This window comes from Linepithema humile, chromosome 5 (genome assembly GCF_040581485.1).
Source record: "Linepithema humile isolate Giens D197 chromosome 5, Lhum_UNIL_v1.0, whole genome shotgun sequence".
NCBI lineage: Eukaryota > Metazoa > Arthropoda > Insecta > Hymenoptera > Formicidae > Linepithema > Linepithema humile.
In genome coordinates this window covers 21804841-21829625 of record NC_090132.1, presented here as the reverse complement: position 1 = coordinate 21829625, position 24785 = coordinate 21804841, and the positions used below count along the sequence as shown (strand labels likewise).

General features: G+C 35.5%; 3 protein-coding genes and 1 long non-coding RNA gene across 9 annotated transcripts; 1 reads left to right on the top strand and 3 right to left on the bottom strand.

Moving 5' to 3' along the window:
* Window positions 1-137: 137 nt before the first annotated feature.
* Cat (Catalase) lies at window positions 138-8339 on the bottom strand. Of its 2 annotated transcripts, none has more exons than XM_012373873.2 (8): window positions 8062-8339; window positions 3669-3843; window positions 3427-3568; window positions 2260-2410; window positions 1922-2101; window positions 1647-1838; window positions 1333-1569; window positions 138-972 (listed from the first exon to the last, which is right to left on the bottom strand). In XM_012373873.2, the coding sequence occupies exons 1-8, from the start codon at window positions 8122-8124 to the stop codon at window positions 571-573; spliced, it is 1542 nt and encodes a 513-aa protein (XP_012229296.2). In that variant the 5' UTR covers window positions 8125-8339; the 3' UTR covers window positions 138-570. The 2 variants fall into 2 exon arrangements, with proteins under 2 accessions (XP_012229296.2, XP_067211503.1); XM_067355402.1 differs by lacking the exon at window positions 8062-8339 and adding an exon at window positions 4306-4434.
* Window positions 7723-8211, top strand: LOC136999994 (uncharacterized). The gene is made up of 2 exons (XR_010890309.1): window positions 7723-7843; window positions 7974-8211. It is a non-coding gene; the product is annotated as an uncharacterized lncRNA (long non-coding RNA).
* A 985-nt stretch (window positions 8340-9324) lies between the features above and the next one.
* syd (JNK-interacting protein syd) lies at window positions 9325-20168 on the bottom strand. Of its 4 annotated transcripts, XM_012373870.2 has the most exons (19): window positions 19185-20168; window positions 18547-18875; window positions 18261-18435; window positions 17426-17833; window positions 17151-17351; window positions 17033-17068; window positions 16822-16839; window positions 16472-16529; window positions 16342-16398; window positions 15916-16251; window positions 15658-15837; window positions 13927-14131; window positions 12958-13847; window positions 12436-12655; window positions 12045-12330; window positions 11777-11974; window positions 11567-11656; window positions 11355-11415; window positions 10733-10871 (listed from the first exon to the last, which is right to left on the bottom strand). In XM_012373870.2, exons 2-19 carry the CDS (start codon window positions 18838-18840, stop codon window positions 10868-10870), a joined length of 3717 nt encoding a protein of 1238 aa, XP_012229293.2. In that variant the 5' UTR covers window positions 18841-18875; window positions 19185-20168; the 3' UTR covers window positions 10733-10867. The 4 variants fall into 4 exon arrangements, with proteins under 4 accessions (XP_012229290.2, XP_012229292.2, XP_012229291.2 ...); XM_012373867.2 differs by lacking the exon at window positions 11355-11415 and having other exon boundaries at window positions 9325-10871; XM_012373869.2 differs by lacking the exon at window positions 11355-11415 and having other exon boundaries at window positions 9325-10871; window positions 18315-18435.
* Window positions 20169-21126: 958 nt separating this feature from the next.
* Window positions 21127-24350, bottom strand: LOC105676140 (protein regulator of cytokinesis 1-like). Of its 2 annotated transcripts, none has more exons than XM_067355395.1 (3): window positions 24195-24350; window positions 23865-24120; window positions 21127-23772 (listed from the first exon to the last, which is right to left on the bottom strand). In XM_067355395.1, exons 2-3 carry the CDS (start codon window positions 24097-24099, stop codon window positions 21803-21805), a joined length of 2205 nt encoding a protein of 734 aa, XP_067211496.1. In that variant the 5' UTR covers window positions 24100-24120; window positions 24195-24350; the 3' UTR covers window positions 21127-21802. The 2 variants fall into 2 exon arrangements, with proteins under 2 accessions (XP_067211496.1, XP_012229224.2); XM_012373801.2 differs by having other exon boundaries at window positions 21127-23775; window positions 24195-24349.
* Window positions 24351-24785: the final 435 nt, after the last annotated feature.

Genomic DNA, 24785 nt, shown 5'->3' with positions numbered 1-24785 from the left:
GGCATGACTCATTGACGTCTACCTTGAATTCGCGCGAAGGTAAAATCCGGCAATTTTTTTAATTCTTTTGCTCAAGTAAGCGAACAATGGATATGGTATATGTCGATATATATTATAGGAAGTAATGTACTCATTCGTAGCAATTTCATATTTTATTTACATATAAATTTCCATCACATTTTTTCTCTTAAAAAACCATAAAACCTAAAAATATTCATATACAATTATACGATTATATTAAGAATAATTGTAGTAAAATCTTTAAAAAATCATAAAAATTGAATTGATGCATTTTGCACTTCTTCTTTTTCAAATAAGCAATATGTATTCGGCATATATGTAAGGCACCATTAATAGTTTCATACCTACACCCTTTCGTAAAATAATATTAGTTTAAAAAATACGTATTTTGAGATAAAATATCATTAGTTTTAAAAGCAGTCTACAATATTGCAGAAACATTATCAGTGACATTCTTTATCGATTAATACAAGTGTTGTAGCATTCATATTTAGCAATAAGGTATATTGCTATGATACAAAACGAGAAAGAGAGATTAATACATTCTCTTTAAAGATTGGCCGATTTTCCCAGGGCGTTAATGTGTATTCCGCTTTTACGCAAGCCGTCTGTCAATCTCTGAGCGAGTTCGACATCCACACGAGCAAAATTTCGCACGGCTCGCTCGACGATGAACGTCGAAGCGTTACGCAGACTTCCGACCATGTTCTGCACCAATCTTTCTCTAGCCGGCTCATCGAGAACCTTTTTCCAGAAGATAGTAGCTTGTCCGAAATCATCCTCATCCTGCGGATCGTAACGATCCACATCTCCGCTCACAGGGAAGGACGGCGAACGAGCGGCCGGACACTCCTTCGGACCAGAGAAGCTGTTCGGAAAATAATTCGGCGCGCCACCGTGATTGTGTATCGGCATGTGACCGTCTCGCTGATAATGCATCGTGGAAATTGCCTGCAGAATTTCATGATGTTAATAAATACTATACTACTTCAAAAATATAATATTTGACAAAATATATTATTAATTAATTCACATAAAAAGTAAAAAATGGCACAATGTGTTTAATATGTGGAACAAGAAAATAGTTTTAGCTACATCAAGTAAAAATTACACACAGTTAAAAAGTTTGGTTTTCTGGAGATAAAAAATTTATCGCGACTTGCGCATAAAAAAGCGACATAAGCGTGAACCTATCAAATTATGTCATCTATGCTTACTAAAATTCACTATCAAAATATGTCATCTATGTTTAATTAGAATATTCAGTAATAATGACTATACGGTTTATCATGCCGTTAAAACATTAACAACCTTGTAAGGGCAATTCACTGGTAACTGAAGATGATTCGGGCCCAAGCGATGTCTATGAGTGTCGCCATAAGCAAACAATCGCCCCTGCAACATTTTATCGGGACTCGGCTCGATACCGGGTACCATGTGCGCTGGATCGAAGGCCAGCTGCTCCACATCAGCGAAATAGTTTTCGGGATTGCGATCGAGCACCAGTTTGCCCACCGGTATCAACGGATATTCCTTGTGCGGCCATATCTATAAAAAATCGTAGTGCATTTAAAACCAGTTGCTAATCACAAATTAAAATATTGTTACGTTAAGGAATAATAAACCTTCGTTAAGTCAAATGGATTCCACTTGAGGGTCTTTGCCTGTTCAACAGTCATCACTTGGATATAGAACGTATAAGATGGATTCTGGCCTTTAGCGATAGCGTTATAAAGATCTCGGATTGAGTAATCGGGATCGGAAGCACTAAGCTCGCCGGCCTTCTCGGCAAGAAGATTCTTGATTCCTTGATTGGTCTAAAATTATTATTAAATTTATAAATATTAGATAATTTTTTAGATAGATAAAATAGTGTATTATTTGAAATAAAAGCGCAAACCTTGTAGTGGAATTTACAATAGACTATCTCATTCTTGCTGTTCACCAGTTTGAATGTATGAGAACCGTAGCCGTTCATATGGCGATATCCGTCCGGGATACCACGATCGCCAAAGAGAAACATAACTTGGTGCGTTGTCTCGGGCCTAAGAGAGATGAAATCCCAAAACATGTCAGCATCCTAAAAAAAGACTTTATTAATACGATTCTTGTGTACGCATCACAACATCTAACTTTCATATGTTAATATGAGATATGTATTTTACAAATGATAACCATTGCATATTGTAGCCGTTAGAAATAGTCGCTATTTGTAAACAAAATCACGTTCAAACCAACCTTCAAATGGGTCGCGGGATTTCTCTTTTGCGTATGTATGAAACTCGGGAAGAAAAGGGGATCCTTGATGAAAAAGATCGGCGTGTTGTTGCCAACGAGATCCCAGATACCTTCCTCGGTGTAGAACTTCACGGCGAATCCACGCGGATCTCTAAAAGATGACAACATGCAGAGTCCGTCGATAATAATTGAAAAAACACATAAAAAAACTTTGTATGTCATTATTGCTTATATCTCAAACCGCGAATTAATTGCATCAGCTAGGTAAAACGCAATTCAAAAAAATGGCATGTAATCCTTGTGAATCATTTCCTATTGCACCATGTTGAATGATGAAAACTCTACCACGAAAAGCACTTGAGTGCAGTATTTGCTTTCCAGCATGCACATAATTAACCGAAGCGCGATCCGTGTATGGCTTCGATAAAAATATTGCAAGTGTTTATAGCGAAGACTGTATCATACTTATTTCAATAAAACAGGTTCGTGAAAGTAATTCTGTTCATGCTAGTTTTCTACATTATATATATAAATATATACGGCCTAAATTGCTTTTTTTTATATTATAATCATTCTTAATATAATCTTTTAATTCTAGATGAAAATTTCATAATATTAACATAGAATGCAAACATAAAAAAATAATAACAATATAAGCATGCATCAAACCAATTCATAATAAAAAAAGACGAAGAAAATGTGTTAGTATAGAAACTTCTTATAAGCGATTAAAATGACCTTCGCGGTAATCAATGTATTCATTTAACTTGTTACATCATGGATTGTCTCAATCGTATAAAAGTATTATTTTTTAATTCTAGCATTTTTTTTATATTATTCTAGATTTGATTTTTTTATATGTGTCCCTCAGTTTATTAATCCCCATTTCTTCAATTATTGATCTATTAACTATTTTATTGTTTAGCTTTGATAATAGAATTAATAGCATTATTCCAACTTTAATATGAAAAAACAACTTTATGTATTTTTCGCGGTTTATTTTATATAGAAAAATCTGACTGACATATTGTATATTGTAAAGTGTAAAAAAAAGTGTCGATGTAGAGAAAAGTGAGAGGCACAATCACCTTCTTCGAACATTTATTAGATCTTATCTGCGTCAGCGTTAAATAATATCCCGTCATAAGCATTTTCTCTATTTATTACCTGACAGTATCCGCAGAACCGCTTTCGCCACCGACCGTAGAGCACCTTATAGCGATGGGAGTCCTTTTTCCAATGCTGGAAAACACCTTAGCCTTGGAATACTTAGAGATATCGTGGGTAACTTCAAAATAGCCAAACGCACCTAAAAAAATCACGCATTAAATTAATGAGCAGTTATAATTCAAATAAGTGTAATGTATAAGTTATATGTTTTGAACGTCGAGTTGCAAAATTTAACATACCGGCTCCCTTGGCATGCACAACTCGTTCCGGAATCCTTTCCCTGTTAAAGTGCGACATTTCATCCAAATAGACGAAGTCTTGCAGCAATATCGGTCCACGGGGGCCAACCGTAAGGCTAGCCTTCTTCTCGGCAACGGGCGCTCCATTTGCGGTTAATAATACGGATGCCTCGCCCTAAAAAAATTAATTGAAAAAGTTATATAAATCGTCGACCAATTCATGTTGACAAAATAAATTTATTTTACATAGCGTGATTCTCGTAAATATTAATTAAATCAAGATTAATTTTTAGTGCGAGAATCGTAAATTTTTATTCATGTTTTGATATATAATACCATAAAAATAAAAATTAAATATTTATAAGAGATTGATCGTGTCACTTCATGTGTAAAATATTATTCTTTATATAGATTTTTTAAATATTAACATTAATTGTAACGATTTTTTATGACAGAAGGTTTAAAAGACTCTATGTTACTTGCAGACTATTAATTTTAATTATCGACGGCGTACGGATAATTAAATTATAAAACTTAATTGTTTTAGCAGTTATACAAGTTATACATAAGCAGTTATACAAGTTATACATAAGCAGTTATACAAGTTATACATAAGAGTTATACAATGTTCTATTACACAATCTGTTACACGATCCGTTATCTTCGTCTGAGTAGGAGGAGGCTTTTTCTTTTTTCTCCAAAATGCCAGGGAAAAACCACGACGTACAGGACACTCCTTGTCGCTACTCATTTCGCTAGTGAACAAACTACAAACGAGTACGCTTTTTATAAGATAAAAATCGCGATAAAATCGCAATATGATAAAAGTAATCTCTTCATAGATGTATAGAGTGCAACTGGCTCTTTCGAAATTCTATCTATCATCTATAAAAGTAGCGACCCACTTCGACGTTATATGTTACGGCAATTATCGTTCGCAACTGAAGAGTTAGTCGTATCCTCATGCATTAGTGCACTTTGCCCGCGTTGTTTTATCGAAGTTTCTTTCCTTTAAATTACAAAACTTTGCTTTCCTCAAACAAGCAATTACTGCAAACAATTAATCAAAAGTTGATAGATAACGGATTATGTACTGGAATAAGTCAATATCAAGAGCGAGATGTATATTACACAGGTATGCATCGTTCGCAAGTGTTGTGACACATCTAAATCTTTGAAAACGAGGTTTCCAATGTGCTATAAGTTACTTCACTGAAGCACATAAATTTCTCTGTTCAATAAATATTTTTGATGGCTACTTAAATGTCATTGTTATTAGAAGTTTCGTTGAAGTTCTCACACATAATGATATTTAACATGATTTATCGGAAAATAAACGTTTATAAAATATAGTATCACATTTTTCAATATTACAGTGATCAGAATTATCTTATTATCTTTTAAAGATAAGATTTAGAGATTATAAAATATTAACGATATTAATTAATATTTAATAAATAATATCATTTCTCATAGAAAATGCAACTTTGAAATTTTTAGATCTAACAATATCAATGATTATTATGTATAAATAATAATATAATATTATGTATAAATAAATATTTATATATTTATCATCTCTATTTATTCATTATTTATTAAAATTCAAAAGAATTACCATTTCAATGTTTGGAAAGTTATGATACATCAAAGACACACTGTGCGTAATGATAGATTTCTATTTCTGTGTTATTTGTTCAGCAGAGAATCACGATTATTTTGCGTCGGTATGTTAATTATTTTTTTCTTGCAAGGCACGCCTCGCTGCATCCAATAGCGCGATTTTATAACGCAAAAATACAAATAGCGCACACTGAACGTATTGTAATGTCTAAGAATTTTTTTTTATCATGACACAGCGCACACATTGTGTTTAAATTCTCGTCATCGACCTAGTACACCCGGCTTGTTGCTAGCTGTTTTAAAATGTAAATTATATGCGATTAAATGCAGTTTTCACATTGTAATTTTCTTCTGAATACGTTTTAAAGAAGTGTAATCTCGGACCGTGTGCCACAAAATATCGCGAGATAAGTGATTTAATCGATCAGTTTATTTATTTTATCTCTGATAGATGTGATTACAAAAATGCCACTCGTCGGAGCGATATTTAATTTATCTGTATCTATACTTCGTTACTCCACAATGACGCAGCTTTATGTATTTTTAACCTTATCTATTAAAACGCACTGTACTTTAGCGAAAACAAATCACTCTAATTTGCGTAAAATATTTTATTAACATACTTTTTCAATCATTTCCAGAAACGTAATAAAATTGTGTAATTTTTATGCTATCTAAATGATTGTGCTCTAGCCATAAAATGAAAATATCTACAATACACTGTGTTGTGATAAATCGCAGCCATATGTGCATTGCAAACACTTCAGAGATTTTATAAAAATCTTGATATCTTGGGTTCTCAAACAACTTAACTCTTTAAATGTTCCTTTGCTATGTCTAAGAATCTTGTGCATATTTTGTAGAATTTCAAAATTTATATAATTTAAATTAACATAAAAAATGTTATATAATATTTGTATAAAATTTATATAATATTTATATAATATTTATATAATATTTATATAAAAATATTATATAACAAAATTATGCCACAAAGTATTGAAATGTGCAATAAATGAGAACTGACAATAAGTTTTAATACTGTCTTTTTTCAATATATGTAAAATTAACAGTACATTCTTTTACAGCTTATTTTTTTACATTTCGGAATATGAGAAATATGTTATAAAATCGTACACAATGCACGCAATCTCTGAATATTCTTCCATGTAAATAAATGCACGTATTCATTTCCATGGTAATATTGTTCTTATCACACTGTATATGTATATATAACGTTATCTTCTAAAGTCAATATGATAAATGTAGCATAAAACTCAATATTAGCACTAATATTCCAGTACGATTCCAGTAATATTTAAAACCAACTTAATACTGTAAATATTTATATTTCGGTAACGTAAATTTTATCCTATTTTTTATTGACGGCAAAGAGATTATGGAATTAAAATAATGACGGATTCGTAGTGCAAATCAGATACATATAAAATATTTACTTTTGCATTTGTTAATATTTTATTTTATTCTTTAATATAACAAGCATATTGTTTTGAAAATTGTTTTATGCGGTAAAGAATTTGCACACATGAGACGTGCACAATATCATGATAAAAATTGATTTATAGTTTTGTTTGCAATTTCGCAAATCATAAGTGTAATCAAATAATTACGAATGTGTTCTGCTGCTCTCAGTAGCAAAGTCGTGATTTTAACTGTAGATATCATTTGTGTTTGCCTTATTGAATATTTAATGTGAGCAATTTTTTTAATATTTAAAACTATAGAATGTTCTAGTAAATTAAGTTTCGTATTGAATGTATTGAATACTTCACGTCAATTTCAATACGATACTTCAAACTCGATAAGTACATTAATAAGGATTTAATTACTAGTTTTTACAGTGTAAAATTTTTAATATCTATCGATCGAAATTTTCGAAGAATCTCTGTGGTGAAAACAAACATGTATTACGTTATTACGTCATCAACATATAGGATATATAGATACGTATGTATAATAAATGTACATCGATCATTTTCATCTATTTTGCAACTGTCCCACTTTTTAACACTTGCGTGATGTAGCATATAGTTGTTGCAGCCATTACGCTAGTAGTAACACAAGTAAGCAATAACAATAATATTGTTGTGGCGATTACGGACTTCTCTGATGTTCATATTTTGTTTCTATTTCTTTGCTAAAATAAAACCGCTATAGAATTCAAATTAAAAGAAAATTTTCTTTGATTTTCTTTTAAGACTATGTGCGTCTGTTTTCTATTAAAGCTGCATATAATTTTCTGAATGCAACTGATTGCGTTTTATGCGCATATCGGTAAAACCGCTTGGTATTTTATTGCGCCGTTAGTAACACACATAGATAGTGGACTTGTTAATTAATTCATTATTATTCGTTATTATATAAACCAGTTTTTTTTCTTGCTGAAAATGCATTTCATACATGGATGCATGTTACATCTGTGACTGCAAAATAGCTAAGTCATTCTCGATGGTTAATGGCTATTCTTATTAACATAAAACGACTTTATATGGTTGATACTCATATTTTTCTTCTAATTTAATAGATTGAATGTACGTATTGCTACAAAAATGTAGCTTAAAAAAGAAGAAAGTTAATCAAAAGTTAAATAAACTAAAACCTTTGTAATTAAAATTTTTCTAATAGTCAAACGTTTCTATTGTTTTTTTTGAAAATATTTAGTGATCAATTATATATGTGAGTTGCGGCGGAAATCGTGTGAGCACCACTGAAACTATGTGTGGATATATAATGTAACAAGCAATCTTACCTTGAGTTGCTTCTTCCAATCGTTCAGCTGTTCCGCAGCCGGATCCCTGAGCGGGCTGGCCATCTCGTCGGTTGTTTTCTCGCAACTGTAACTTCTAATCAGGAGTGTGTGAAACACGAAGGAAATGGATGTGGTGCGGCGGTTTCCGAGTGAAAATAAGTCTCCTGACGTTTCACAGCGGCGCAACGACTTGTAACTGGCCGGCGACGACAACGGTGAGCTTTTATCGCGTCCGTACCAAAGAACGTACGACGGGTGGGAACGCGTGTACACGACGACTTTGCATTGATGGAGGAGCGGCGGTATCGTTCGAAAGAATCTCAAAAACGAACGAACTTTCATCCTTCCACTTGATTTGCAGCGATCCTAAAACCATTTTTTATCTCAATTTTGTGATAGTATTGTTTTTATACAAAAAATTTCTTTAAAAACCAATTACTAAAGATAATTAAAAATAATTAAATAACAATGTAGATAAATATATTTTTTAAATTGCACTTTGTAACGTGTTTATTTTATTTTCCTTCGTATAATAAAATAATAATACTTACATTTTTACTTTTTTCTCGTTTTTATGTCAATTCGGTAGAAAGAAAAGAAAAAGTAGACAAACTGCAGTTAGAACGATCGACTGAATTATTTGAGAAAATATAAATACTATAATTACAAGTTGAAATGTAGGTTAGCAAAAATGTAGATTTATATATGATAAATATAGATAATATTGATATATATCTGATGAATATATCTGATATTATATAAGATAAAATATAGTATACCTCAAAATTTCTATATGTTGATTAGCTTTACATCGAAAATGTTATTAAAAATAATAAAATTGTCTACAAATCTAAACGGACAACTTGACAGTTCACAGACAGAAACCAAGTTGTATTTCAACGAAAATAGAACTTCACTCTTACGAAACTTCATTTACTTTGATGCAGTTTGAAAATAGTTCAAGGAACTATAAATCGATCAACACATTGCTGAAACCAGTACATCTTCTAAAAATAATAAAATTTTAAGAATTTAAACTTAATACAAATTTAAAAATTGATATAGAATGAAATTCAAAACTAAAAAGATAAAATTAAAACCTTACCCCAAACAAACATAAAGATAGAGGATTGTAATATATTAATGATGTGACACACATCAATTATGAGTATCATTTTCTTTCAATTCAAAGTAATAAGATTCGGACCATCTCAGATTACCTTTACAAGCATTTTATTTCAATGAAATAATGATTGCGAGAAATTTAGTTCCGCAACTTTGTTTATTAATGCCGTTACAACGCCACCTGATTGTGAGCCAGGTACAATTCCGAGCTCGACATTAAAAGCCAGCTCGCACGATAATGCAGTTCTCTTATCGCACGTATCTAAATTTGACGCCGTTTATATGGGATTTTACAAAAATTTCTTCAATCTGGTTATCAGTTGGCTCGATCGAGGGTCAAAAATGCAAACACACATTCTTCTTCAAAGCGACAACTCTCGTTGTAAATAATACAAACAACATCGGATCGCGTCATTGCATTTCTTTGGTAGTTTACTAAAGGTGGAGAGTTAAAGTTGCAAGAACGAAAAATAGGTCTTATATTTGTAAAATGACTCGTTCGCGAGGAAAAATTAAATAACGGATCTACGTACACGCGCTATATAAACATCATATTATTATTTACATCATTGGCGCGTCGTTTCTAACGATCCTGCGAATCGCAGGAAGCGCTACGTTTCGCCGGACACGATGCTTAATTAAAGAGAGAAAGGGGATAGATATATTATATATATATTATTATTATTATCATTATATGCTCGACACGATGTACGCGAATAAAATCGATTAGGTCAGGAAAATAATATACTCTCTGACGGGAAATTAATGCATACTACATTACGCCTAGAAATGTGCCTGAGTTTGAGCACGCACCTTATTACATTCTCCGCGTACTGTATGCATAACGGCGATTGAGAGATATTCTCACGATCGACAGATACATACGCGAAGTACGAATATTTTATTGCAGCGATGTAGCAAATATCACGGCAGCTTTGAAATTCATTCCACATTATGATATCGATATCACATTATCACAATAATCGGTGGAAATAATCGTTATCTCCCACCCACTCGTAAAATATAATATTCTGAAATAAGCTCTCACCACGAAAAATCTTTTTCTCACCACGTATATTTAAATAAATAATTTACTTCATACTCGATTCGTACGTACGTAAGCGTAAAGTGAAGGACGCAGTTTAACGAGAAGCGAAAGATTAACATCGGATCTGGGAGATTCCAATCACATCGATAAAACTCATAAATTCCCTAACCGCACACAAGAATTGTCACACGGTGAACTTGTCTCCGCTGCGGAAGAATAACGAGATAACTGTGACCCGTCATTCAGAAAAAAAAAAAAGACTCGACATCGCCGTCTTTGCTCTACTAATACGAAAAATTGTAACAATTACCTTGAATTATTAACGTACTCTTCTACGATCATTATATAAGTAATATCTAGGTGTAGGTAGCACATTAGTTTGCAGCAACGAGGATCGCACGCTCGGATATCAATGATTCACCATCTATAATCCGATCTACGATCCGCTGGTCTATCGACGACACGTGTAATGCCGCGCTGCAGTTATTCACTTCGTCTGTAGGCTAGCCGTTTATTAGCATCGATAAAGGACATTGCACTTGCCACACGATCAGGTGACTCTGTTCACCGTGCTCTTCCGCATTGCTGACCGGAGCGTTCGATCGGTCCATACTTTCTTCCGTCTCCTCTCCATCACCTGAAAAATAATTCAGTGAATGTCATTTCCGTTCAAACAGCCATTCGAATTGAGGAAAACAGGCATAAATGGCAATTTGTACAAGTCGATGCATGACAGGTGGGAAAGCCCAACCCCCAGAGAATAAAAGAAGCAATGTATGATATACAATTGCGTAAAAAGTTAGAGTGCTAGATTCTTCTTTCGTGTACGATCTGGAACTTCGACTCTAGCACATGTGCAATAGATGCACAAGCGATCTATAGACAATTTTAATATCCCACAGTTATACATGTATGTATGAAATGTAAAATAAAATGTAAAATTGTAGAAATGCTGTTAGTCGAACTTCATTGTATCGTGCAGTATATTAGGAAATATTGTTCTGTTAGTAAAGGATGCACTGATTAATGACGTAACGTTCGTCAGGACAGGTAAAGATATATTGATCTAAATCGATTGATATATCGATTGATCAGTCTTTGCTTCTCTCTGGGGGCATACCTGACCATCTGCCACACAATTAGGTGTGTTGCCACATCACTTTCGTCTTCAGCTTCATCCGCTGAAATTACAATAACCGGTTATACAGATTCAATAAGTCTTACTTTTGTATAGCAAAAAAAAAAAAAAAAAGACAATAAGAATTGTTACAACTGCATTTTCTCATGCAGTTTATTTAAAATACCTTGCAATGGCTGTAAAAGTTTACTTACCGACTCTGAAATCAATATAACCCTCACCACCGGAGAGAACGAGCATCGCGGGCTGTGTTCCATCCGTCACCGCGCTCTGACCACCATGGCCTAAAAAAAAAGTATAGAATCAATATTGGATTTGAAGTTATCAATTTTCGAAATAAGAATTCCGCGTAATAATCGATGTGGACATTTCGATCGCATGGTTATTGATTGTTTGAAATTTACCAGGCACAGCAACGAACATCTTCACAGCATCCCTGTGTCCGTGAAAACTGAGCTGCGCATGGGCCATACTGCAGTAGGGTATGAAACTTCCCGGTGTAACACCACGATCCGACGCGAAGATCCTGACGCCGACTCCCGGCGCGTCACCTTTATTGTTACCCGTCTGCACTCTGGCTACCGCCATTGAACCGCTCGCATCTGCAGCATCGCGTTGTCATTCGAGTCCTCGCGAGCGTTAAAATCGAGATACTTTGTTCTTTCAACTTACTCTCTGACAGCGGCACCGAGATTATCACCCCGTTACCGGTGCCGATCCAGAGTCTATTCGAGGAAATAAGTAGAGCTGTAATGCGCACGAAGGAAAATCCAAGTTTCCCCGTGCCAAGCATCTTGCTGACATACGGCTCTATATCGACGTCTTGGAGATGTTGGTAAGTGTGAGCGTGGTACAGCCTTAACGTTGAATCGAGCCTGATGCTGACCCACACACCGTCGCCTAGCCATGCCAATTGCCGCACTTGAGACTCCCTGCGAGGATGTGCGTCCACTGTACACTGTAAAAAAATCAAATTTTACAATTTTATCGGTTTATTATATCTTTATTTTTTTTCATATTATTCTTTTGTCTTAATATGTTAATCATTATTTAAATTCTATACCTCAAGTGTCATTGAAATGGGATCAATCACGTGAATCTTGTTTCTGTATCCACACCACACGGTTTTTCCGCTGACTGCAGTCATGCATCTGATGGAATGTTGAGGACTGCCAAGCGTAATCACATGATATTGAGACAGATCCCACTGTCCGTCCGTTCCTCTGCGGAATATCGTTACAGTTCCGTCCGCTAAAGCGACCAAGACGCGGCCTTGCACATGTCTAATCAAAAAAAGAGATTATTATTAATTCATCAGCTGATGCTCAGATTAAAACCATAGCGTGCAAAGTAATTTAAACGTTAAAATTAAGTAAGCTAATCGATCAACCAGAGAATTTTCGAAAATTAAATTGAAGACAATACACACACTCGACTGCAATTAAAAGAATAGAATTTAAAATAATTGAAAACCCTTCGATTTAATATTGTCAAAAATGTTTAATTGTAATTGATCGATTTGCTTAAATTGCACCGTTAAATTTTCTTTTGCACCATGATTCTTACTATTCAAAAGATCACGTACACAATTGCTAATGCTGCATCCCTTAGCTTCACAGAATGCAAGCACACTGACCACTTGGCAACGGCTGAATGAACGAAAACTGCACCATTTTGAGCCCCAAGCCACATAGTTGGTTGTACAGATGACATCTTCTCGATGGGTGTCTCTTGCACTTCCTCCTTCGCTTCTTCGTTCACGGTATCCTTGTCATTCAATCGCGAAGGATAAGCTTCGGCACCGCACCGTATGAAGTGTACTTTTCCCAAATTCGCGGTTTCGCTGTCCACACTTTCCAGACTCTGAGGTTCATTCTGATCCGTCTCGGCAGCCTTCTCAGTATTCTCATTTGTCTGATCCTCTGACTGATTGTCAGATTCATTCTTATTTTTCTCAACGGCGGCTTCAGCGTCTTGATTCTTTTCGCTATTCTGCTCGGCGCTTTCGTTCGCGTTCGTGACATCCTCGCAGGCGCCGTTATTGTTCTCGCTGTCGTTCGCCGTGCCGTTCGCCGAGTTGCGGATCGAGTTCTCGTTCGACGATTGCGCGTAATCGCTCTCTTTCGCACCGGGCACGCTCGCGATGCACAGCAAGTGTCCCTGACAAACGTTGAACACCTCCAGAATGTCCGCCGGATTGTTCGCATCTATCACAGTAACCTTGGACATCTTCTGCGTCGAGGTGCAGATCCAGACGAGCGAGCTGAGCTGCTGCTCCCACCGTTCTGCCTCGAGCCGTCGGTTCTCGTTCTCCTGGAGCTCCTTGTCCAGATGCTCGACGGCGTCTTCGGCCTCTGCCTTCGCGTTATTGCTCGTCTCCTGAGCTTCGGCAGCGTAAAACACACTTCCGCCGACCATGCATCCGCCGTCGCGCGTTTTACCGCCGCTCAGATTTACACCAGCGCCGCACCATATCTGAGAAAAACAACATTTCGCTTATCTCAATTTCTTCTTATCTCGGAAAAAAAAAAAAAAAAAAAAATGCAATACGTACCTTCATGCCCGGCTCGGTTTCTTGCAAAGGTCGACAGTACACCGGGACTGGGACGGGAGGTTGCCTGACGGGAGCGCTTGGTTTTCCCGGTAAACTCCAGCCATAAGCTTGCAGACGACCATCCTCCTTCTTCACGTGTGCTCGCACCTGACGATACTGCTCTCTCCGCTCGCTTGCGCGTCTTGCTACGAGTTTTTCGGATGATCTGCAAAGATGACACAAATAGTACATTAATTATCGCTCGTGAGCTTTGAACGAGAAGGGGCAAGATTGTTGGAAACTATCTTTTCCAAGTTAGTAAACAGCAAACTGTAATTGTTGACTGTTTGTCCGATCATCCATTTCACCACACATATCCTTCGATCATTTGGTTCCATCTTCATTAATTTACAGCCGACCAATTAACAAACCAAATTCTCACGAATTTGTTAACACACAGGGTACGGATAGGGTGTAGATATATCTATAGGCTATCGTACTTCTTAGAGTCTGTTGAAGCGAACAAGTTAGAAGTAGAGCGGAACAGATTTACCTGCTGACCAATAAGCACCCCACCCGAAGCCAGAAAAACCAGGTATCTCTTGACAACGCCACGAGGGAGAGGCAAGGACGTAATCCGAACAACAAAAAGACCAAAAGCGCAGTAACAAGAGTGAAATAAAGACCAAGTTTATAACGTAATCAAAACTTCATTTATTTCTTTCGATCAATAATGATCGTATATTATTATTTTTCCAAAAATTGTACAAATTCGTATTTACAAAATGATGTCTTTCTCTTCGAACATTATTGAAAAATTGATGATCTATCTAGTGACTTAATTAGTGCAATTCTTGCACCCTTATGAGCGATGTATACATCATCATTGTATAATACACAAATCATGCTAAAACTTGATATTTAACGGATCTTCGGGAGTGAGAAACGTCAAAGTAAAAATAGAGATATGACAACCGAAATAAAATAAAATTAAAAAAAAAAAAATTTTTTTACATATACCAAAACAATACATTACTTTGAGATGATACGACTAAAGCCAAATTTTGTTCTTTAGGTACTTGTTAAAATCAAATAAATCGTAAAATGAGCAAAGACTGGTTAATAAATACATTGCATTAATGCACGCAAACCCTTCATCAATCAATAAGCTAAATAATTCAGAAAGGACTCACATCTCTTTAGTGCAATTGAGACTAATACCGTGAATCATGACATAGATTACGGATCCCAACTGACCAAAGAGGGTTCTAATCTGCAAAGATGAGCAATTCACAAAGTTATACTAAACTGTTTGCATAATTTACCCCATGTGGACTATAAAAACGTATTACCTTTATCGTATGTTCTTCACTTAAATTTCGATGATAAAAGTATCAGAGTAAAATTATTCAATCGTGACTTGCATACAAAATTGTGCATTTTCGAGAGACGTTTACCTTACGAAATAGTGAACACAGATTCATCAAATATATTAACAATCGAACATTAGGTATTCCTTTGTAAAAACGTATTAATATATATATATATAATGTTGTGAAGCATGATCTTTAGTTGTTGAAATGGATGAAATAATTAAAAGAAGAAAGCGTAAAATGATAAAGAAAAAACAGAAGTTCGATCTAATTGATAAATTAAAAATATGCAGGTCTCGATGTGTAAAGTCGATGTAATATATATGTATATATATATATATATCTACGTGCATGTAGTAAAATTTGATTGATTTCTCACATGGTGTCTCCTTGGTCGAGAAAGTCTTGGCGACTTTTCAACGTACGTCTACGCATGGCATCCAAGGGCGGCGCTGGAACGACCTGATTCGATGGTGCGCTGTACCGCACATGCGGTAGCGTGTGCGCGGAACGCACTAATGTCCCCCGATCAGCCGGGCCTGTGAAGAGATTGCTAAAACTGGAAACGAACGAATTAATCTTCTTTCTTTTCACTTCCTTTTATTTTTATTCAATGGATATATCGACAGATACGTACAACTTCCACACCGAACCTTTGCCACCCGAGATACTGGAAGGATCGGTCTTGCTGGCTCTAATCATTTCCGTCCACCTCACCGCCTCTTGAAGTTCCATAAACCGTTCCTTGTATTGATTTCGCTCCATGAGCACCCTCGCCATCTCCACTCGCGTGAATCGCTTCCTCTGAGACAGAGGCACGTCTTCTTCATCGTCACTCTTTGTCGCTTTAGCTGCCGCTTCCGCCTCTTCCTTAACTTTCTTCAATTCTTCCTCGAGAGCGGCGACTCGTTGCCGCAATCGTTCCCGCGCTTGCTGTAAGCCTCGAACTTCTTCACGTAATATTTCTTGCTCACTGAAATATTAATTAAATATTAGTTAAACATAAGTTAAATATCAAATATTTATCAGTGTTGCAAAAAAAAAGAATTTAATCATGACTTACCTAGTTAATTCATCCACTTTAACAATTAAATCATCCTTGACAACGTTAAGCGCATTCCTAAAAAAACAAAAATATTTAATGCTAACCATTATTGTATTAAATATATTATTGTATTAAATGAAGAACTTACTTTGTTGCTAGCAATTCATTATTCTCCATAATGAGATTTTCTACTTCTTTTCCCATACCTATAAAAAATAGATAAATGTGTTAAAATACCGACAAACCAGTAAAAATTCAAAATATATCGAATATAATTTAAAATTTTAATATCATATGCATAAGCAAAGAATTAAAAGAAACGCTTTGCAATAGATAATACATATCTATTTTAATTGCAAATTTTATTGATAACTGATTATTATATAAAAAGTATATTTAGCAATAACAATTTTATCAATAGATATAAATATGATGATAATTATTGGAAAAAATGTTTATCATATAAAAAAAGAATATTATTAATGGTATATGTCTTACCAAAGAAGTTGTCATTGACTGCATGGTAAGTTAGTGTTATACGATGCGTTGGAAGTATACGAGCCACGAGCCATTATAGAACGCGGAAGCAAACAATGAAACACAAATATAAATGATTAGAAAATTGTTAATTTGGAGAATGGATGAATAAACGAATATATTTACAAAGATCGTGATTATATGCGTGTCATAAATATATATATAAACACACCTGAGGAGGCATATTCTCCAGGATGTACTAAGCTTCCTAAAATTTCGAGCATATCGATTTAGTTTTGTAAGCAAAAAACACTTTAAAATAATATCTCTGCAATACGAATATATAATACCTGTAATATCTGCGCCCTCGTCCATTTCGCCAAGAGCATCAGCATCTTGGAAACTTAATTCTTGATACAATGTATTGCCACTTCGTTGCTCTCTTTCAGTTCTACTTCTACCTCCCGGAGTAGTAGCCAACTTCTCTATGCTTGCGGTCGGTGTGGTTGGCGTTATTAAAGTTGGCGGTACCTCCGTTTCTGGACTTTCATCTGCACAGAAATATTTTCTTAATTAAAACTTTGTGTTACAAATCGAAGAGATTTACAAATCAGGTACAACGTACGCCTAGATATAGCTGTAGTCTTGTTCTCTTGTACTGGTTGATCAGTCAATTGGCTTTTATCAGATGTTTCAATAGCAGCTTCGCTACTACTGTCCAACATCTCGGTTCTTAAGTTAGCAGTATTTGGTACGATATCTTCGTGAACATCTTCGGCGTTTATACTAGCTTCCAGACTCTGAAAACCGTAGCTCAGCGGCCCGGAGCTGCGCGACATATGAGCAAGTCCAAGAGAAGGTAAGCGTGATGGCGCGCGGCTTGCAGATACACTTTCCAATCTTTCTGTGCTACCAACCAGCATTTTGGTCCTTTCCATATAATCGACATGGGTCTTAAATAACTCTGTATATCTGTCATGTAACCGGGAATACTCGCGTTTCAATTCAGCTTCTTTCTCTTCAAGCCGACCAACTAAAGAGAAATATAAATATTTAATATAATAAAATTCACAATTTATGAATCAAAATAGTTAGCTTTTCACAATAAAACATATAATAGATAACTTCGATAAGCATGAGATTTTTAATTAAAAAAAAAAATAACATGATGAGATAGCAAGCATTTATCGTCAAAAAGAGAAAAGTAAATAAATATTTATAATAAAGCAACAGATAACAAATAATACCTTAAACAAGCACATAAAATTATGAAATGTAAAAGTAATGATAAATGTTATAACGTAATGAATAAAGAAAAGATGATAAATAGTATACCAATAAACTTGCACCCTGTTTTTCACACATTTCTCTTAACCACATACGCAGACCACATACAAAAATGTGTACATATAAAAATATGTATAACACAAGATTAAAAAAAATAAAATCTTCTACTCTACTGTAGAGGGAAGAACTGTGAATGGGTAGACTGGAAGTGCCAATGGCGATTGTACCGTGATCGTGTGAATTTTTGGTCTTCAGTTCCAGCATTCTCACTATAGATTCCAAGCTATCAATTTTCGACAGAAGCTCCTTTCTTTCGTCTTCCGAAACATCTTCCAGTTCGAGGAGTTTCTGATATAAATAAATATATATTACATTATGACATAATCACATTATTATTTCAATTATTAGTATAAATTTATAGATCCAAGGCAACTTATTAAAAAAAAAAGTAACAATCACCTGATCCGAAGCTTTTCTCAATTGTTTCTCCCTTTCATACTGAGTGACAAGTTGTTCATTGTCTTCTCTTAACAGCTCTAGTTCCACTTCACGTTCTTGATTCTCAGTATAGGATATATCCAGACATTCTAATACATTGACTAGCAGAGGCATTAAGTCTTTCACTACATCCTCATCATATCTCGCTATCATCTTCTCAAACTCTTGATAGATGCTGCCTGCCAGAGACTGCACTTTCTCTGACATGACAACATGACTATCCTCATGTGTGCCGTAGACCGTTTCTTGATCCATTTTGACCAGTGTTTTATGTATATATATCTATATACCTATAAAAATAACACAAAGAAACATAGTATTATATAGTATCATAACAACATATTAATATGAAAAACTAAAGATGCAATATCATCACTTATTGGCTCAGTTCCAAACTGTGAATTGTCAAGGTTCAAAATATATCAATATACGTTTGTATATTGATTCACTGCTGATATGTTAGAACAGCTAAATTGTTTAAATATATTCCAAACTGATACACATAGAAAATAATTTAAATGCTCCAAAAAATTTACAATATTGAATCAACAGAAACAAAAAGAAATAAAGTATAATAATAATTGTTTACACTACTCAACTCTTTGGACTCGATATAATTACGTTGCACTCTTCACAGCCAGTTAAATGAATCCCAATCAACGAGACGGCGACGTTAAAGAGCGTCGAGGAGCGCGCATATCCGAGGCTGAATCGACAATCCGACCAATTCATTAGTCGGAGCACCGTCTATTCGCCAGATCTGCCAAACGCAACTCGATGATAATCCACCTTGATCAACGTTCATCGACGAACTGAACGTCAGACGCATAACTGCTTATAACCTCGAGCGTGCGACCGTTCAAGGTTCACGCGGGGTACACGAAGTGACCTCGTACTTGCAAACGATGATTTATCGATGTTTCATCGTATTATCCATGTATTATCGTTTTCTCTATTATACGTCACTTATCAAGGATGCACTATCGCCTTGTATCACTCGCGAAATGTTGTACAAACGGACGGACACACGATCGTCAACGATCGCCACGAGTTACGATTTGCGCGCGTGACGTTTCGCAACCACCGAACCACTGCCGCGCGAGAACACTCTTTTTTTGGTCCTTTCTGAACATTCAGAGTGACAGTCGCGCGACGTTCCGTCGCGACACGACAGACGGTACGAAATATCTCTCGTTGCTTTATTTCTCTCTGTTTCTCCTTCACCGTTTAGTCTCTCCACTTCGATTCCGAGCGCGGCTGTCAATCAGCAACGACGACGCGACCACCCTCACACCGCGCGAATCCTCGCCATTTTTCGTCAACCAGCGACCTGTCGTCCCCCCCGAACCCGATTTGTGCGACGTGTTCGGAAATAGATCCGCGACATCTCCGTTTGCGATGATGTTGCCTTTTGCCTATTCTCGGTTCACTTCCGTTAGGTGGCCGCGGCGTCATACGACGCTTGTACAACGCTGTTGTACGACGCTGCTATCGGCGCTCGCACGCGTTGGACAACGGCTGATAGCCCCTGACAGCGCGTTATCATTGACCAACGCGAATGTGCCTGACGCGACCACGATCGTTTCCGGTCACGCCGACGCATTTCAGGAACTACATCTGATTAAAAATTTGTTCCTTTTGGGGGGGGGGGGGGGGGCATGGCTTTTACACTAATGAACAAATCGAAAGAAAGCAACCGTGTTTGCCGCCTAATCTAATATTCAACACACGCTTTAAAAACACCGATGCACACATTATGTTTATTTTTGTAATTACATTTCTTTTTCATATGCTAGTTATAATTTATTTGTGTAATCACATTCACAGTATATCAGGATAATAAGAAATTATTTTTTAAAGATAAATACCTACCTTTTTCTATGTCACAAATCATAATTTTTATCGTATAATATCGAACGTAAGTTTACACTAAAATTACATTTAAATATAATGTAAATAGTAGTAATAAATATATAATATCATGGGATAATGCTACAAATGCAACCATTAATTAAAAGCGTCCGTAAAACTCGCCTCCGCTCTGCCTCAGCTTCTATCACATATCCTCTATTGTAGCCTTTGCTGCGATAATCACCGAAATTACTATTACCACTGCTATAATTACCGCTGTTCGTGGTCCACGACAACCGTCATTTGTACACAATAATTTTCGGAGATGGATTATTGGCGAAAAAACCGATAAAGTGATCTCTCGGTGGACGACGCGATTGAAAAATGCCGCCCGTTATCTGCTCCGGTTCATAACGACAAGCATTCATGGCGCATGACTTCATGTTCAAAACTTGATGGAAAAGAGAACACATTGTTTTTTTACCAGTGCTTATTATCAAAAGATAACTAGATATTATACGCATCATTATGTGTATTATTATTAATAAAAAAATTAATTTTTTATTACATTTTTATGTGCGATGATTATCCAATTCAATTTACAGTTTAAAACTTAAAAAAATTAGTTAAAATTACTTACATCACAAAGATTCAGCGAAAAAAGAAAAACAGGTGAGGCAAAAAGTACTCTTCTGTTGTGTTTCAGCATAAACAATTTAATCAATTGAATTGACTATTAATATTCAATTCACTTAATATATTAGCTGCGTACAAGAATTGCGTTGAACTAATCCTATTCAGTGAAAGAAAAATCTTATGAAAAAGTAACGTGCTTTTCTTAATCTAATAAATAATTTTACTTTTTAACTTAAATTAATCTCGACTATACTACATTGAAAGTAATTTAATAGATTTTATACTATTATATTATTAAGTATGCGATAATTTTTAATTACATTCTTATGTACGATGAGTATTTAATTCAATTTATAGTTTGAAACTTTAAAAAATTAGTAGTTCAATAGATTTTGTACTCCAACTTTACTGAGTAGTTATGTATACGACCCTTGTTACTGCTATACAACATTTGATAAAAATGTCTGAAAAACAAATTTTTAACACAATTAGAACTTGATTCAAATCAAATCACTTCTAAAATTGTTCTTACAAGCAAGAACATTTTGTTATACAATTAAAATTTGTGGTATTCACTTCCACTTTCTTCTCCCCTACCCACTGTTCCATGTTCTGCAACATCTCCTCTATATTTCCATTAACGTATACACCACCACCCTCCGTTTCTAAGTCAATTAAAATTTATTATTTCGTAGATTTTATATAAAATTTATTGTCCTGTTTTTTCTCTTTAAAAAATAAAAGGTAAATTATTCGTAGTTGGCACTAATTTTGGAGTTTTCGTTATTCTGGGACTGTGCGGGGCTTTGCGCGCAGAACTACTGGTAGGCGTTGTAGCAGCAGAGAGATTTTTCCTCAACGGCTTCATGGGCGTTCGTACTATTGGCGTTTTGTTGATATTGAATTTATTGCTGGTCTTCAATATTTGGTCCGGCAGCATTGAACTGTGTAATTCTTCTCTCTCTGTCATATGGCCTTGGAATTTACTGTATGTTGTATCCACCACACTATTATTGGGTGACAACGATTCCTTTCTTTTTTGTCCACCTTTTGAAGATCTACTCGGTTTTGTTATAAGAATTTTTGGAAGTCTTCCACTTCTTCTAATCTTGGATGCAACAACAGTGGGCTTGGTTCTGTCGCCATTTCTGTTTCTCTTTGACGATGTATTGGGAGACGGAGTGAACAATTTACGCTTCGATAAACCTAGTGGAGTTCTAACAATACTGAGGTGAGACATACCTGGTTTGGAACTGTTCAAAGGTGATTTCTTAACAGATTTATCCTTTGCCTCTTTCCTCGCCTTTTTGATCGTTTCCTTCTCGTGATGGATATTTTCCCAAGATTCTGCTAAGACATTTTCCAAAGATGTACCATGAATGGTAAACATCTGGTTGTGCACAGTTTCATATTCATTTATCAATTGCCTCAATTCTTCTTCAATTTTGGGCAACTTCTTTTGTATCGTCTTACGTTCCCTCTCTTCCATTAATAACTGGCCTCCGCGATTGTGATAGCGATCAGGATTATTTGCACGTTGAAGTAATTCTTTTATCTTAATTATAACATTTTCGCGCTGTTCCAGAAGGTCAAATATTGTTCGATTATCATTATAAAATTTGCGTAGCTTTTCCACTTCTAACTCATGTAACATTAGCAGATCCTCGGTGAATGTATTGGAATGAAATGGTGCAAATGCATTTCTTTCTGCTTCACAGTATTTGCATAAATCCCACAAATTCATCAATTCATACCTGAGCTGAGTAACGTATCTGAAAATATTCTCCTTTCTTTTCTCTTTCAACCGTTTTATTTCCGCATTGAAAGCATTTATTGTACTCGTGCTGTAACCAGGATGTCTTTCAAGAAAGGAGTGATAAACATCGACAGGTTCATCAAGATATTTCCACAATGCCGATAAATCTTCTTTCATTTTCTCAACACGGCACTTTGTTTCTTCCACTTGTGTTTTTAACTCGTCTCTAAACTCTTTCAATTTTGCCATATTGTTTTTATTGAGCACAAACTCCTCAGGATTATCGCAAACCAATTGTTCAAATGACGAAGAAGGAGCTATATCCAAATCATCCATCATTTCAATTATAGAATGACGTATTTCCGTAAAAACATTTTCTAAACGTATTTTTTCGTTCTCTTGTTTCTGTAGATACAACTTGAAACTCTCGAGTTCCTGCTCAGTAGGTACAACATCTGTACTGATGTTAAACTTTTTGATACCGAGTTTCTCACAAATGACATGTTCCTTTGTCAGCAATTCCTTTATTAACATCATACGTTCTTTTTTTATGCCTTCCAAGATTTGTAGATTTGCTTGAAGTACTTGTTCCACTTCGTTCAATGGCATCTGGTCGTAGGTCTTCTTGGACACTATATCCAGGTTCGGATTTTGCTCACTTGTAAAGTTTAATTCTGCATTTAATTTTGCGTTCTGTTTTAATAATTCCTGTACGTTGTTTAACAACTGTTCCTTCTTAGAATGTGATTCAGCTATCATGTCATACAGCAATTCCTTTATATGATTCTGTACTTGCTTATAATATATTAATTGCGTCTCATTAGAGCATCCTATATCTTCCCAGTCTTTCTGCAACGTATTGAGTGTCTTCTTAACTGCCTCATTAATTGTTTTTTCAACTGGCTTCCATTTGGGATAATCAATCATTCCTCCAATGCTTGTATCTTCTTTGAAAAATAATAACATAATTAAAATTAAAAAACACAAGTTAAAATTATATATAGCTGCTTTGAAATGCGTGTCATCGAATAAATACCTTGCTTTTTCCAATCCTCTATGGTCTTTAACAACAACAGCTTCTTTGATTGTGCTTCAGTCACAATGTCATCTAACTGTTCCTTTATACAATTCTGTACCTGCTCATAGTAAATTAGTCGCGTCTCCTTGGAACATTCTGCGTTTTGCAAGATCTTTTCCAACTTGGTGAGTGTTTCCTTACAGTCCTCGTTCAATACTTTTTCCACTGGCTTCCATTCCGGTTGGTCAGTCATCGTTTCGACGTCTTTATTTTCCTTGAAAAAGAACAATATTGTTAGTTCAAACTATATATAAATGCGTCCTGACACGCGTATCATCGAATACATACCTTGATTCTTGCAAAATATGAATCTATTGCACAAAAGAAACCTATATAAATCTATATTTGTTTCTATCACACGCGATACAAGAAATACCGTTGTATGTCGTTACTCGTTTGAATTTCTTCCCTTCTCTCCTTGCTGGCAACCGGATAGGTGCTGCCCCTTCCATACGACCACGTTTGTTTGAAGTAGTGAGCTATACAATCATAAGGACCAATGTACAATTCGCGGCCCAAGGATAACAATAGTAGGCAGGGACTTCTGTCCTCTTTCCGCATTTACTACCATGTATGGTGGGGATATTAAAAATGAAACAGATATGTGACAGACATCCCCGTCCAATATAGCTCTCTCTCTTCCACGGTGGACCACCCCCTACTTCTTCAAGCTCACTCCAGTATGTTATTTAGCTAACTGGTTTGAATTTAAATAGTTTATGCGCGACTCGAGTGGCGTCGTTGGCAGAAGCCACAAATTATAGAGTATATAAAGATAAGCCTCTCACACAACAAACGTAGGTGCGTAGAAAGAATGTGTGTAAGGAAATTGACCAATCATATATCTGATATAAATTTTCATTAGATGTATGATTGGTC

Bases quoted from the DNA above. Each gene is read 5' to 3' on its own strand.
- LOC105676140 (XM_012373801.2), bottom strand. From the start codon at position 24,099: ATGACTGACCAACCGGAATGGAAGCCAGTGGAAAAAGTATTGAACGAG. The intron at 23,776-23,864 runs GTATTTATTCGA...TATTTTTCAAAG, and splicing joins AGAGGATTGGAAAAAGCAAG to AAGATACAAGCATTGGAGGA.
- Cat (XM_067355402.1), bottom strand. From the start codon at position 4,419: ATGAGTAGCGACAAGGAGTGTCCTGTACGTCGTGGTTTTTCCCTGGCA. The intron at 2,102-2,259 runs GTTGGTTTGAAC...GTCTTTTTTTAG, and splicing joins ATCCCGCGACCCATTTGAAG to GATGCTGACATGTTTTGGGA. The intron at 1,839-1,921 runs GTTTGCGCTTTT...TAATAATTTTAG, and splicing joins ATTGTAAATTCCACTACAAG to ACCAATCAAGGAATCAAGAA.
- syd (XM_012373867.2), bottom strand. From the start codon at position 18,840: ATGGATCAAGAAACGGTCTACGGCACACATGAGGATAGTCATGTTGTC. The intron at 18,436-18,546 runs GTGATTGTTACT...TATTTATATCAG, and splicing joins TGAGAAAAGCTTCGGATCAG to AAACTCCTCGAACTGGAAGA. The intron at 12,331-12,435 runs GTATAGAATTTA...ATTTTTTTACAG, and splicing joins CCATTTCAATGACACTTGAG to TGTACAGTGGACGCACATCC.